Here is a 17,585-nt window from a genome sequence, read left to right on the forward strand (position 1 = left end):
GGATTATATAACTTAGAATTATAGACAAAAAAAAAAATATATTTTTTTTATTCACTATGGCTTTAATCTGGGTAATAATTATAAGGGCAAAAAAAATTTCAAATATAGGTATATTTTATTAATGCATTTGAAAAACATTGATCTACGGAGAAAAGTAAATATTTGAGAAGGAAAGGCAGAATTTATAGGTAGGATGGAATTATCTAATAGTTCCATTTATTTTTAAATGGAAAAGGAGCATAACAAAATTTTCGAAATTAAATTTCATGTAGAAGAAAAAAGCTTATACTCTCATCACAACTTAATAATTTTAATATATCATATACATTCTACAATATTGCATGTTTATTTAGGAATATAATTAAATTTAATAATATTTAAGTTATCTACTTACAATATTTTACTTTTGCTCTTTATAATTTAGAACAAAATAATTAGAAATGGATAACAAATATTCGAAAAAGCACTTTTTATTAGAAAACCAACAATTCATTTTGATCATAAATGATGAAAATTTAAAATAAAAGGAAAACTATGTAGTGTTCATAAATTAAAAAAGTATATATATATTCAACTCATATTTTTTTTCTCTACCCCGCTTTTAATTTGTATAATGTAAAAATGTCATAGCGGATTTTACATAACATATATTTTAAATTTTATAGGATTCTTCCAAGCGCAAGGCTCAATTGGGGGTATAAAAAAATAATTTTTCTTTTTAAAAAATATAGAATTTATCAAAATATATATTTTCGTTTTTTTTTGGGGGGGATTTTTATACCAGTTAGTTGTTGTTTGTAATTTTTTTTTTGAGTTTTTTTATGTTTACATTGTTTATGGTAAATAATAATTTTTTTTGATAAGATCGCGCGGGATTAAGTTGTTATTATTTTAAAAAATTGTAATAAAAATAAATAAAAAAAAAATTTATTTATGCATAAACGAAATATATTTTAATTTCCTTTTTGTCAGTTTTCCAATTATGATGATTTAATTATAACATCATTTTTAGAATTGTGAAGTTATAAGTGAATATGTTGAAAATCGTGTAAACTAATAACAAAATTGACATTTTTAACATTATACAACGTGGCATTAAAATAATATTTTAAGGGGTATATAATTGAAACGAAGATATACTAATAAATTAGAATCCTTTTTCATTGTTAATAAAAATACGGAACCGAACAATTCCTTCTGAAACATTTTCCACGTTTACGTCGTTATAAATTTTATGCGTACATATATCACGGCTACAAAGCTGTAACATGTGGATGCTTACCCTGTTTTAATCAACAATGAAAGATTATTTGGAGAATTCGTTATTTTGCTTTGCAACAATTATTGTTTTTTGATGTATTTAGGGTCGAAATGTTTTGTCTTTTCTTCTTTTTTCTCTCCACTTTATTTGTTTAAATCGTAATGTTGTGTGCCTAGACGTACTTGATCAAGTGGTTGTGGAAATGTTAGTATTGTGTATTCTACAGACAATGGTGTTTCGCATAATTTGGATAAACCTGGATAGGTGATAATCATATTTTTATAAAAATAGTGCATGTTTTGCATTTCAAACATTGAAGCCTAAAATGTAATTATGCATTTTAAGACAAGCTCAATTGTTATCAATGATAATAGAAGTGTGGTGAAAAGCTAAATATTCGGTTTCATAAATAAATACATTATAAACAATATTTAAATGCTTCTTTTATGTGTAAATGATGCTTCTGCATTCAAGGGTACATTTTTGTGACCTTATCATTGGTACTACTTTAGAAGCATAGGAAATACATAACCTTTGGGATCGTTTGAAAGGGTTCTAAGAAAGTTCCTTTGCTGTCCTAAGTTATAAATAAATGTATGGATATTTGGATATATGTATATAAGAACAATGAATGAATGTCCCTAGTAGTTCCTCAGTAAGGCCCGCATTTTGTATGTCTTAAATTTAGGACACTTTAAATGGTGCACTTTCCGTAATAATCTATATTGCAGAAACGTAGTTATATAGGAATAAAGAGAGTAATCTTCTATAAAAATTAGTAGTACCATTTCTATGATATAATGGCTAATGTTATAAAATACGCTTTCATAAATCTTGATTGCAACGAAATGATGGCATTATTATTTCGCACGGAACTGCAATTTTAGTAGATTTGTAGCCCATTTTTTACTGAATGAGGAAATTAATAACTTTTTTTTTTTTTCCTATAAAATGCATACGTCATATGCAGAAGGCTACTTGAATGCATAGAACCTTGGGAATGGAAAATTTTATCATCTCGCAAAAAAAAATTTTAAAAAATTATACTCTTCCTTTTTACTCTTTTGACTACTTCTGCTGAGTTAAGAAAACGGGCTGCATTATTTATATCCTTCTTTGTTCATTAACTTCTTAAATTGAAAAATGTGGATATATGTATACTTGCACCTTCATATGTGCATGCTACACATAATAAAACGATTATAGGTTGCTACTTCTTGAAGGCGCTAATTATCGGGCGTAAAAAAACGAACTAGTGCTCTCATTTCTATGCTTTAGATACCTTTTGATTGGGGGAATATCAATAATAATAGGTTAAAATGAAAATGCACGTTAAAATAACAAATAGGCGTGCTTCTGTAGTTTATACAACTTAATAGTTTCAAGATTTAAAAAAATTTCAAACTGTTTTTTCATAGAATAGGTTTACAAACTTAAGTGTAATTCCATCGAAATGAAAATTTCAAAACAGATACCATAGCTAACGTAAAAAAAATAAAAAATTAAACAAAAAAAAATAAATAAAATAATCATTAAAGCCAGATATTTACAAGGGACACATGAACAAATTTACAAAAAAGACAAATGACAATTAAAAAAACAAAAAAGTGTTACAAGTATAAACAAATGTAACTAAAACAACATTTACTTATTGGATTCACTAGGTTGAAGGAATGCTCTAAATGAATACATATTTAATAACTTCATCTTATGTGATAAAATATAATTATAAAACTATCTGTATCACAATTCGTCAAATAGTATAATCAGACAATATGCTTTTTTAAATTTTTATATCGAAATAATTTCTGCAAAAAAATTTCGTTTATTGCGCAATTTTATGTTGGCTATTAGAACGAATTTTCTTTTTTGCTTCATCATTTATTAGCACATTTTATACATTTAGGTAAGCTATATGATAAGTTTCGTTTTGTGCTAGTTGAGGTTGATACTCGGCATAACTAAACAAAACATTGTTTATATCGATGTCTATATTATTTCTGCTACTATTTTTTCGTTTTTTTCGGTAACATAACTTCCTAAGAGGAGTGCACTATTGTAAAATAAAAGTAAAATTTTATATAAAAAAATTATTTATCGATTATGGGAGTTCCATAATGACAAATATTACAGAGAATTATATGTGCATTTAAACAGATACATATTTAATATATTATATTTTACTTTACATAAAATTTGGGGTATTAAAACAATTCCCATTAGCTATAAACATGCATATTTGGGATAATTTAGTATTTCGTTGAAGTAAGGAACGTCGCCTATATAGTATTTTAAAGGTGCTACAATTTGATCAGAAATTGACACATATTGGCTTGGACAGTGTGGAATAGACTTTATCCTATAAGGCAACATAGTTGTCACATTCGAAATATGAAAACATCTTAAGAATATTATAAACTGTACAATCATCAGATATAGCAAAAATTTTTTTCTTTTGGATATATATCAACGATGCAATAATCATTGTTAAGAAAGCAATCGTATTTCTTATTTACGTAATAAATCAAGTCTTGACATTTTTCTTTTTTATTATCTATTTCACGACGTAAATGATCCCTGTTTTCACACTAATCATCTAATTTCTTCCCTATGTTCATTGACAATATATAATCTTTTTCATCTCGTTCACAGCTAATTTTTCCACGTACAGCAAATAATGATTTTATAATTTCTTTTAATTTTTCAATAAAAACTTCGAATAATTTTTGAGCTTCTTCATTTTTATAATCAAGACCTTTTAGATAATTTTGGAATATTAAATAATTAATGTGGTAATTCAAATTCCTACAACGCTTTGGACTAATATTGGCATTCCCTTCTTTCGCTTTTTCTTTATAATAATGTGAAAAAAATTTCTGCAAAGATTATATACCATTTAGAAAAACGTGTTTGATCTTGTTTGTCCAGTGAAAAATCTTCCAAAGAATATAAATTTACATAACTAGTAAAATCTTCATCAAATTTTGATGAAGGAAGATATTTATTTAGTGATTTCTGAAAATTAAGAAGAAAAATAATATAAAAAAAGTGAATACATTTAAGAATACGGGATATTATTTGGATTTATATTGAAGAGAGTCTCGCAATTTGATTGATTCATGAAAAGGATGATACTCATATAATATATAAACGTACACATTCTGATTCAATAGAAGGGTTCATATCAGAATCGTCCATTTTGAACAGGTAAAATTAAAAAACGTGTTAGGATTTACATAGAAAAATTATATCAAATAATTCATGATTTCTAATTTTAATAATGATTCTTATAAATTGTAAGATACACACATGTGTATTTATTAATAATTAATTGTCTCAATTTCCTTTTGATATTCAAAGTGAATAACGTAGCTAATTTTTTGGTCAAAAATGTTCTTAATCCAAAATAACAGAACAATAAACGCATTACACACATAATGCGTAGGATGTATTTTCTAAATTTGCTTGAATTAAAAATTGTATATCATGGGCAAAGAAAATAAATCCTATGCTTAAACTTAAATGTACAATATGTGGTATCTATTAGTGGTAATGCGTTTTTTGTGCAATTCATACATTACTTTTTTCGAAAAATGATTATGTCCAATATCGTTTTACAACTGTTTTTGTAATATGAAAATGAAATTCTGAATACAAAAATTTTTTTTAAAGCGTAAAATTGCAAAAAATGTTATTCATTCTTTCAGGCTTTTAAATTAACACAACTCGATAAGTAACGTATTTATGATTAATCATCAAAATGGTGTAGTCTATAATACAATTATTTAAAATAGAAAATTTTTGCCTCTAATGGCGCATTTCGCTTAATATGAATTATTCATTTTTGCCAACTGTTTAACTTTTCACTAAAAGATGCGTTATTCGTAGTATGCATATGTAAAAGGAGAAAAAATTATAAATTTCGTTCCAAATTGTTCTCGACAGAAAAATATTTAATAAGGAAAAAATTAAATTATTATTATTATTGTTATTATTATTATTGCTTTTATTATTATTATGCTTAATTTTCCATGGAAAATTCATTGTGAACGTTTGACGGTTACAATAGTTTTATACTAAATTGTTTTCGCGCCATTCACGTTTTTAAAAATGAAATTAACGTTTTCATTAAAAGAAAAACAGAAAACAAAAAAATGAATAAAGGTCTACATAATATGCATAAAAATAAAAATTTTTTTTATTAACCATTAATTTTCCCGATTCTTTGTGTTCATTGATGTACTAAGTAATGATTAATAAAATGTGACTACTACTTGGCATTATATGTTTATGCGGTAAACGAAATGTGCATTAACAGGGAAGAAAATATCATGAAAATGGGTGATTCTTTTCCGTTAATAATATTATTTTACTGTAGTAATTAATATTACAATTACCTTTTCTAAGCTATTAACTTACAATATATAGAACTGATTTTAAGAAAAAATAGTGGAAAGGTCCTATAAGCTTAAAAATTAAGTACAGTGTACTATTTTTAAATATATATATTTTTTTTGCAATTAGCTGATATGGAAAAAAATATACTAAATTTTTTAAAAAAAATTTCAATTTTTTCTACCCTTCCTTTTAGTATGAACAGTTCACTGAGTACATACCAAATTTATACATTAAAGAAATTGTGAAAATAGTGAGAAAGAAGCAGAATAATTCACGTATACAATTTTTATATGTGAAAAAATAAACATATTATCGCCTTTTATCTTAATGAGTATGTAATAAAATTAAAGAAGTATGCCATGGAAAAAGGCGCTAAGTTCCTCAAGTATGCTAAAATTTCTTTCTTTGTCATTTTAACATTGATATCGCATTATTACAGAAGCGTGGTATAAAATAATATATCTACAAATATACACTTATTTTAGTTCCTGTATGTGTCATTGTTAATTTTAACATTTTGCCATACGAAAATGAATATCTTTCAAAATGGTATGAAAATATGTCTTTTTTTTTTTTTTTTTTCTAGGTTATATTTGGTAGGTCTATTGACAACAAGTATAAATCAGACAATGTATTAGGCTTAAGAAATAATCGATTATTGGCGAAAAATGAGGGCAAAAATGATGGAACTATTACTGGATTGGACAAAAATATACCACGTTTAAGTGAGAACACAAAATTTGATAATGAAGGAGAAGATAAATCTGCCAAAGTAAGAACGCATTTATCTAATAAAAAAAAAAAAAAAAAAAATAGCAAAGATCTAAAAAAAGATGTTCCTCCCATTTTGGAAAACAATAAATCATCTGTAGAGAACGATTGCAGTAAGTGTAAATCATGCATAAGTCAAGATAACCCTTGTAAAAGAAAAGTTTCCAAATTTTTTAGTTATATAAATAAACATTTGGATAATACGAACCTTGATCAACAGTTATCTGTAAATTTGTCGCTTAAGAAAAAATTCTTAAGATATGCGCTATATATTGTACCTTTAATATTCGGATGTGTCCTTGGCATTTTAACCAAATCAGGATGTCCTCCTTGTGTACTATTAGTCATAATGAGCATACCAATACTATATGAAAATTCGAATAAGTTTTTATAGGGAGATAAAATTTAAAAAAGGAAGTTCTAGATGAATTTATAAAAACTATTTTTTCTCTTTGAAAAAAATACTTCCATTTAAATTAATGCGATTACTTTCACTCAAAGAGATGCATCATGTCTAAAAAAAAGGTTCTGCCAAGTGGTACATTCTTTATGATGAAAATGCTATGGAATTTTTTAAGAATTGAGAAAATAAAAAATGTCATTAATCATAATAAGCCTTTTTATGTGTTTTGTTACTTTCTTTTGTTTGTTAAAATATATTTCAAGATAACGCAACATTTTGATTTCTTGTTTTTGTACATTATTTTTTTTCTGTTTTGAGCAACTGTTTAAGTTGACGAAGCATCTTTTTTTTGAACAAAAATGTGCATTACCCGTGTAGCTAACATATAAATATATTTTAATGTTAGCTTATGTTTGTGTAAGAAGTCAATTAATTTTCATTTTATTCATAATTTTGCATTATCATTATCTGCAAATGTTACTTTTTTTATTTAATCATAAAATGATCGTTTAAAATATTTGTTAAAAAAAAGTGCTTCGTTGTTTTAAAATTATGTATAAATGTCTGCTCCCATGCATTACATCGTTGTATATTGCCACTCATTACGTTATTATTTTTTTTAGTCTATAAACGATGAAAATATGTATAACTCATAATAAAACACATTAATTATCAAAATTTACGTAATGTACTTTTCAGTATTAGGACTGTTTTAAATATGAATAATTTGATATGCGGTAAAGACCGATCTTTATGAAACGTGGTTACTCATAAGAGTTTATTTCGTACAGATTTTTAAAACATTACAGATAGATAAATGGATTGAATATTACGCGTATTGGTAAAGGATCGCCATAAAATGATTTAAAAGAATTAATTATAAATATAGGGACTTAATTGATAAATAAACATAATGTGCGTTGTTTTCACCGGGGTTAAGCGAATACTCTGTTGAATTGCTGCTGATATGGTAAAAATAGATCTTTGCCGCTATAACAAAGTCAATTTAGTCTTAATTACGTAATAAAAAGGGAAGATAAAAATTGTAAAGAAACTATGGCATGACTAAGTATAACAAAAAAGTGTTTTAAATAAAGAAACACTTTTCCCGAAATTGTATCATACTGTTTAGTTCGTTTTCACGAATAAAACAAATGCATAAATTTGAAATGAAAATTGCTTAAAAATTTCTATAAATTTAATATTGAAACAGTAGGGAAATTTTTTTGCGAACGTTGATCCGTTTTGCAAGTGGAAAGTTCATAATATGATTTTGGTGAAGCAGAACAATTTGCTGTGCTGATTAAAACTATTTAGTGCCAAAATTATTAGAACAATTCTAAGTATGTGCTTTGACCGTGCATGTAAATCATGCTTTGTTGAGAAAAAAAAGTTACCATAAAGACGAATATTTACTGTTAAATTGGGGTTCTAAATCCATGTATAAATATATTTATATATATGTATACATTCTTGTTTTATAAAAATTTTTAAATTATCAAATAAGTAGCGGAACATGTTAAGAAACCGCAAAATTTGCAGCCCCCTCATGTTCTTTTTGGAAAAAAAATATATTGCATATTAGCCATATCATGAAAGCGTTGAAAATAAAATAATTAATTTCTTATGCGTTGCATAAGCATTTAAATAAAAAGAAAGTTTTTCTATGTAATATAGATATTATCATTTTAAACTGCAATGTAGTTTTTAAAAAAAAAAAATAAATGGCAAATTTTCTTAAATAGGTTAGTCTTAAATAATAGAATTAATTACATATTTTTGAAAAGCTTTAATGAAATGTTATAAAAATATAATTTTTGTCCAAACTAGTTACTAGCATGTTTTATGCATAAATCAAATTTATGTTTGATTTTAAACGATACTTTGCTTTGTGTTCAGTTTAATGGGAGATATTTGGTTTATATATGTCTGCATTTATGCCAATATTATATATTTGGTTAAGTACATTTTAATGCATATTATATAGAAAATAATGATGATATAAAAGTAAAAATGTAAAGGATATCTTTTCATTATTGATACTATGAAACAGTATGTGGCATTTCATATGTTGAAGTCATGGGAATGTTACAAACGCGCCAGATGGATGGGAAAAATAAATTTAATGATTATATTAAAATTTTTGCATACACCTTTTTATTTTGTCTGTGCCTTTATTACAATGATGAGATATAATATACAAACGTTTTATAGTTTTATTATTGTTTTTTTCTACGTATATTTTTATAGATAAAATATTTTGGTTGTAAGTGCGATTAATAGTAATAAGGAAATGTTCCCTTTTTTTTTTTTTTTTTTTTTATTATTACCACTGACAATTTATTGAATAAAAAGCTGAAGATTGTTAATACAGTAGATTTAACATGTAAACGTTTATTAGCAATGAAAGTCGTGGAAATTTCCTCCCACAATGTAGGATTTGGACAGAATGTACATGATAGGCATGGAAAGGCCAGGAATTATCTAAATGATAATGAAATCGAAACAGAAAAAAACGATTAGGAAAAGGCTGTGAAGAAAAATGCAAAACAATTAAAATGATTCAAACGATTAGATATTTTATTCTAAAATATTTTAAAATATTAGAAAAACCTATAGGAAAAAAAGTTTATGATAATTTTAGTTATATAAATGGTATTAAGAATGATGCAATGATTAGCAGAAAACAGTTGGCAAAAATATTACTTAAAAAGAACTGTGTATTTTTGGTTACACCTATCATCGTAAAAATCTCAGCAATAATTATATTTATAATACACTCATAAAATCTTGTGCTTACATATGCATCCCTAGAACCATTCATGGCGATAGTGAATCTCATAATTGTACAAATTATAGGTACCATTTCTATTACAGCTCTCCTTTATATACTAGTAAAAAACGTACAGTATGATGCTAAGCTACAGGATAAACCTAAAATTCGTTATGCGAGTACCAGGACGAGTAAAAGTAAACTTAAATCGTAAAGAGAAATATCCCATTAATTGTTGTAACTTTTTATTATCCCGGAGAATATTAAACACAAAGGGTATGTTTGCCCCCCACTACTTAATCATCATTGTCTCATGCTGATAAATGTAACATATGATATAGATAGAATAAAAAAAAATATATATGTACATTTGTCATGGACGTGTAGCTAAGCATTATACTATCTTCAGCGGCATTTGAAATACTGTCTTAGTATACAATTTAGTATTTGGTATTAAGGTTACTTGAAAATTTTTGGTGTACTTTTATGCACATAAAATGCATGTGCATTTAAGTAGCACACAGAAGAGCTATCGGTTTTATATCATTGTTTTATTGATCTATTTTATGTTTCGAATTTGATTATACTTCTTTTTTATTTTTTGTTGTTTATGCATAATGCATTATTTCATATGTTTCAAATAAATGTTTGCCAATTTGTATATAATATTGCATAGTTTACATTGCCGTTTGTCATTTATTTCAAATTAAATTAAAAATTGTCTTATTTTTTTAGTCACATAGTGAAATGGATTAATTTCCTTTTGTTTCAAATATAATCTGTTCATATTTGCTGTAATTGCACAGCGAGATAAGCGTGTGCCTATTAAAATGCGTATATAATATAATCAAATGAGAAAAAAAAATTGTTTGCCTTTGTATAGAAAAAATATGACTTTATGAAAATATTCTAAAATGATATATTTTTTGGGGGGTTAAAAAAATGTGGTATTCATTATTGATATTTACTTACTGATTTTATGTGCATAGTATTTTATTTTTTGTTTTCATAATGTACTCGTTTTTACTACGCACAATCTCCATCTTTTTTATAAATTTTACGTAATATTAAATATTACAATTAAATAATTTTTTTTTTTGTCACAATTCAACCATAGATATGTTATTTTTTCCATGTGTCCATTTTGTAACTTCTAACATGATGTAAATAAGTTACAAAATGCTAAATGAGTAAACTATTTTTGCAAATAAAAGGACAAAAAAAACATTTTCTGCAACAGTTATTTAATGTATATTCAATTATTCAATCACCGAAATGTTAGGAGTTGTAGCAAAATAACACCTGAACAAACTGTATGCATAAGTGTGAAAAAACGTAGTCTTCAAGGTGTACAATGTTAATAAAAAGAGATATATATATATTCTGCTTTTCTATATTAAAAGCACATATATATAAAAAGGAACACATATTGATATCGAAAAGGGCGGTAAAGTAAAAGCGACGTAGTATGTAAAGTGAATCCATCAATTGTTATAAATACTAATTTGTGACAAAGTCTTAGAATAGTTCGAGAGGTCAGTAATATAAAATAAACGGTTTTAGTCATTTTCCATTTCGTGAAAGTAATAATTACAATGTTATTCTTAAAATTTTTGAGAAATTTTGCAGGAAATATAGAAACAGTTGTGCATTATCTCATATTTTTAGGAGTCCATTTGGGTCATATTCCATAAATATTTTAATCCTGTATAAATGAAAGAAGAACCAATAAGACGTCACATATTATGGCAAACTATTTATACTATTGATGATATCAAAAATATGCACTACACCTAGCTTTAGTGAGTTTTTAATATAATATGTCTTCTTTTAATAGGAGGTACCTTTCTTATACGAAACTATATTAATGCGAAACGTAGAATAATCATGTTTAATGAATGATTAATTTATAGTATTCATAAGCCGATATTTTTAAGTAACATTATGTTGGCAAAATGAGAATATTTCAAAAAGCAATAGTGGAATATGTAGACATATTGGAAATAATGCAACTTCTACTAACGAACATTTACAAAAACATTATAAGCAGGTAATAATCTTGCTAATGAGGTAGTAAAAAGAGAATTGTTTTTTAATTAGCAAAATGAAGTACACTAATGTACGCTAGAATATTTCGTAAAAAAAGGGGTTATTTAATATTTTCCGTAGCAAAGGCATCTATAAAAGAATATTTCCATCAATGTGCTGGTTGTAAATTAGAAGAAATCGACCCCACATTAACATTAGCCGTAGTGACTTTTCGTTTTTATAATTCAATGTTTCCTATCAACACATTTAAATTAATGGTTAAAATGAGAAATATCATGCCAATAGGATAAGGGAATACTGCTTTATGACGTGCTCCATAGGTAAAAAGGGGTTTGTATGTTATAATACGATTTGTTAGAAAAAGCATAAAATATATAATTATAATTATTCTTCATTATTTTCCACTTCTTTAAAATAAAATTAAACATTTATGAAAATTTCTAATAATATGAATCCAAAATAAGTGAAATATTAAAAACGCGAATTATGAAAATGAATTATTATAAGTTTCATATTTTCTAGTTACTTTTGACCTAAGGAAATGTAGAATAAAAATTTCATCAAAATTGAATAGAATATACTAAACGTACAATATATACATCATATTGACTCATTTAAATAAATACATAATTGTACTTAATAATGTGGAAAAATTCCGTTTATTTTTATTTCTCTCAAATTAAAAACAAAGTATTTAAACGTAGCATTTTTTCTGTAAAAAATAAACTTCGTTCTCCACTATTTTTACCGACATAAATGTAAATGAAAGTGTTTTCAAGAAAAATATACATTACATGCGTGGTGCATTTGTCTGAATGAATAGAATAAAATTTTCATTTTTCATATAATTAGGAAAACGGGCGAGATACAGTTTAGGCGACTTCATCACTTGAAGGATGTTAAAAAATTGTAAATTTATTATCTTTTAAGTAACATAAATTTTGTATGATGAATAAAATAAGTTCTACATGAAATATTATTTGTTCATCATTTTTATTTTTGAAAATATTATAATTACAATGGCTATATTTATGTTTAACTTATAGCTTTGCACTTGGATGAAGGCCGTTAGAAAAATTATCTTATACTTTTAAAGCCTAAAAAAGCAGTACAATGTACAAGAAAATAAAACACATTTCATCGCTTCCAAGTTTGATAAGACCTTTACTATTTTAGTACTAAAATATTGATTATTTTTATAAAAAAAGATATTATTCATAGAGGAAGATTTTAAAAAATTAAATAGGTTTTTTAAAGTAAGCAGTTACGGAATAAATTTACAGTTTATTTTAAGCGAAAAAGGAAAGAAGCAGATCCAAATTTTATGATTAATGGAGCTATAAGTTGTTTAAAGGATAACATTTCGTAAAGCTTTATTGTTTCATGTACTAAATTCTTTACATTGAGTATTTTTTTTTCTCCCAAAATAAAAATATGCATTTGTTTCTATATTAATAGAACTATAATAATGTAATTCTATACTTTATGTAAAGCATATTGTAAAGAATAATATTGCTTTGTCTAATATTAGTATGCAGGAAAATGTAATATATCAATAAATTATCAATGTTTATTACGCACACAGTTGTGTATATTGAATAAATATTTTTTATATGATATAATTAGCATAAATGAGACGAGTATGGAAATCTTGAATGAAGAAGAATGGGTAAATTTTCCTTTTTCCTTAAACATAATTTCGATATTATATTGCTTATACGTTGTATTAATCACCAAATTGAAGTATGAATTTTGTTTATTTAAAAAGTGTACTTAATTTTCTAAACAATATATGCTGTTTTTGTTTATTTAACAGACTCACGTTTTAAAGGATTTAACCTTATACAAAAAATTGGATGAAAATGTTAAGGACCCAAGTAATATTACGACTGAATGTGAATCATTAAGCATTCCTTTGAAATCGATTAATTCTAGTCTTTGTGACAAAATTACAAAAAATACACGATATATAAATGGTTTAACAATTATAAGAAAAAGTGATGAAGAGTGCTTGAATTACAAATATTGGGTTTATTATCAAATTTGGAAGTTCCATAAATCTAATAAGGATACAATAAAATTAGATGATGTTATTGATGATTTTTTGAATATACAAAATGCCGTTAATAAAGGGCCTGCTAAAAAAATTTGTGAATTTGATTTTACTTCAAAAAATAAAGGAGAAGAATTGGAGGAAAAATTAGAAAAGAAAATTTTGCGTGATTATATAAAGAATTATGGAAATATTAAAAAAGATGTCACAAATAATGTTAAGAGTGACATGTATTTTAAGTACCTTACATATATAAGTAAAATATTCGATATACATAAAAAAAAATGCGAAAATTTTTGGGATTTTTTTCCAAAGGGATGTAATGAATATTTTGTAATATCAACTAATCCGTTTAAGCCTAAGGACCTCCTAGATATATTACCAAAGCCTAAAGCTGAAGTATCAGTTACTAAACCGGAAGGATCAGCTGTAAATGGACATGCTCAAGTGCCAGGGGGACCTCCTGGTTCCGTTGCTGGACCTGTTGAAAATTTAAAAGGTCCAAAAGTAGATGAAAGTCATGACGCAAAATTAAAAAGTCCAAAAGTAGATGAACGAACTGGACAGGATACTTCTAAGGCATTAGCAGGGCAAAATGAAGCACCAGGTCAGCAACCCTCAAGAACAGCTGCAACTGTAGCGGGAGGAGAACGAGAAGATCATAAGGGGCCTGCTCAAGCAAGTAGATCAACTTCCCTTTGGTCAGATACGTTTAATATACTGGGTAAAGTATTCAGTGGTTCATCAAAAAGAGTAGACTCTTCAGTGGGAAAAGAACAAAATCTCGCAGGTGCGTCCGCAACCCCTGGGAAAGAAAAACCTTTGGCAGATCTTGAACCAAGTGCTAAAGCAGCTGGAGCTGCAAAAGTGAAACCAAAACCTGTTGATTTACCCCCCAAACCTGCTGAATCACCGCCCACACCTGCTAAATCGGCTGCTGCATCTTCTTATGTGGCATCTGTACTAGATGCTAGAGTATTAACTCCGGGAGATAAAGTGGATATCTCTGAAGCAAAAGTAACATGTCTAAATGGAACCATAGGTGATTCTTCTACTTGCGCAAGCGCATCAAAAGAAACCGAAGATGCACAGTCATTGGAAGTATCATATCCTAGTATTTCAAGTGAAACATATAGCTTAGGTGAACCTGTGAACAGCCTTCCTATTATGGAAGAAGAAAATTATAATATATTTACCTCTAACCCAAAGCATACTATGATTATGGGAGCCATAATATTTGGAGCAATTTATGTATTTTACCTCTACTATAATGTAAACACAATTTTTATTTGCAAATATGGGAAATATATGTTATTACATAGCTCTATGTATGTGCTTTTTAAATGTATAACTATAAAAAAAGTTTTCATAAATATGTTTCGCGTTTCATTTGTTTATTAGGTTACTTCTTTGGGTAGATGGACACGTAATAAGATAAGGAGAAGAAGGGATAGCGATTATGATGATCGATCGGTCCGAAGCCATTCAACATTATACAATAATTCAGAATATGATGATATGAATTCTAGTACCATGAGTTTTAATGTAGCTTATTATCCTACATGAATACATTGGGATAAGCTTGCGGGTAATGTCAATTTTGCTAGAATAATGGCACCGAGGGAATAAATTCATATGCATGTAATTCCACTTGATAAATATATAAAAAGGAGGAGATATAAGTAAATAACATTGCGGAAAGTGTGAATTATGGGGATTACAATTTTTAACGGTTGTGTAAACACTTAGAGCTGTGAATAATAAACGGATTAAACGCTTCAATTTATGGCACCTTTTAGGTAATTTTATATATATGGAATATACATGCATAAATGAAAGAAGCACTTGTTTCGGTTTTTATGAATATGTTTTTTGTAGATGTATAAAAAGCATAATGTTATGTATTATGATTTTGATAGAGATAGCATGTGTTATTTAATTTTTTTCCTTTCTTTTCTTTTCTTTTATTTTTTTGTTAAAAGATCTACAAGTTCAATAAATTCATCTCTTATGTTATCTAAAAAGTAGTTAAAATCTCTACATTCACGATGTGTATCTGTGGTATAATCATTCCTTTTAAAAGTCGTATAATATTCTACAAGGGCATACAGAAATATTTGTGAGATTTTCTTATATTTATCATCATTTCTTACATTAAGTGGTACATTTATATCTAATTTAAATTGATTTCGCAATGATATCGTGCATTAGATTGTAAATTTGTTTTCAATAAAGATTCCACCCTTATTTTATTTACAAGATACAGTATATATAACAAAACTAAAATAGTTACCTTAAGAAATCTAATTATAAGAATATATATGATTCCAATAAAGAACGTATGTGAATAAAATATCAGCATCTGTGTCTTAACTAATAATGAATTATTAAATATAAATAAAGCAGCGGGTATCATATAGCATATGCGACTCTATAGATTTGAACAAAATAGTTACATTATTATGAGAACAAAATCAAATAGAAAATGCCAACATGTGTTTTACACAATCATTACACATTTTTAAGTGTGTTAATAAGTATGTGATAAAAATATATAATGAACATGGTTTCCATAAGGACAAAATGAGAATGGATAATAACTGTGCACACAATAGTAAATACTTGAATTTTTAAGAATAAAAGAAAATTAATATAGTAATGTTATACGTTCAGAATAACATATTATGATAAATCATACTTTATTAATATGTTCATTTATCTATATGACATAATGGTCAAGGCAACATATATAATTTCTATACAAACTTATAAAGTAGAACTTACAATGGAGTAAATATGAGTTCATATAGAGTATAATATAAATATTATATAATGATAAATATTGTTGCTCCAAAAATTAATAAAATATTTTTATTTATTTTTAGTACAATAGAATTTTAAGATTAATAAGCATATTTTGTTTTAAATTAAAAGGATCCATTCCCTGTATATGCATGTATACACTTTAGTTTTTATCTCCTTGAGGATATTGTACCAATTAAAATATGTGTATATGAAAAAAAAATATTAGTGAAAGGCAAATATATTTTATAAAGTAATTTTCTTAAAATAATTAAAAAATATTTACTTTATTAAAAAATTTGCTATTTTTAATATTTGTGTTATTTAAAAATGTATTTTGGGCTTATGTTTGTGAGAAATTGCCCTGCGTTTCTCTTCATGTTAACTATGGGGAAATTATTAATTTAATGTGATGTGTATAGTAATTGTATAAAATCACGGAAATACGAGCATTCTTTAATATTTTCACTATTCATATATAAATCTAATGATAAAGTATTATACACTATTAATAATTTCTTCTTTTAAAAAGCGTTTATTGTTTTTAAAAGTAAAATGAAAAGAAGGCACCAAATTATTTTAACATTTTTTGAGTTATAGTACTAAAGGAATAAAATAAGTAGTAAAAATATTGAAATTTTTTTATAATCCCTTAATAAAAAATAATAATTACACATTTTATGTTTCAGAATGTTCAAAAATTAACGCAGTAAAAAAGAATTTGCAGTATAGAGAGACTTATGTTTTCTTTTTGTATTTTACATATCTTTTTATTATCTGTTAGTAATTATACGAAATTCAGTTTTTATTTAATTAAAAAGAAGAACATTTTATAAGAAAATTACATTTCACTTTTTTTGCATATATTTCCTATTTGCAATAAATTATTATAAAATATGCAGCGTATTTTACTTTGTATATGTATAATAGCATTGAAACAAACAGTATTAGTTTTTTTTTCATATATTTCATATGTAATTATGTAGTTTTAATGAAAAATTATAATGATCTCTAACAACTTTAATAATAATAATACTATTAATTTTTTTTTTTTTTTTTTTCTTAAAGCTTGTTT

The 17,585-nt window shown here is 25.9% G+C and overlaps 1 protein-coding gene across 1 annotated transcript; it reads left to right on the forward strand.

Annotated features, from left to right (window-relative positions):
- Positions 1 to 13,320: 13,320 nt before the first annotated feature.
- Positions 13,321 to 15,109, forward strand: PCYB_001080 (CYIR protein; the record flags this gene model as incomplete). The annotated part of the gene is made up of 2 exons (XM_004227553.1): positions 13,321 to 13,398; positions 13,472 to 15,109. 2 exons carry the CDS (start codon positions 13,321 to 13,323, stop codon positions 15,107 to 15,109), a joined length of 1,716 nt encoding a protein of 571 aa, XP_004227601.1.
- Between the last annotated feature and the right edge of the window lie 2,476 nt (positions 15,110 to 17,585).

Source organism: Plasmodium cynomolgi, assembly GCF_000321355.1.
Source record: "Plasmodium cynomolgi strain B DNA, scaffold: 0002, whole genome shotgun sequence".
NCBI lineage: Eukaryota > Apicomplexa > Aconoidasida > Haemosporida > Plasmodiidae > Plasmodium > Plasmodium cynomolgi.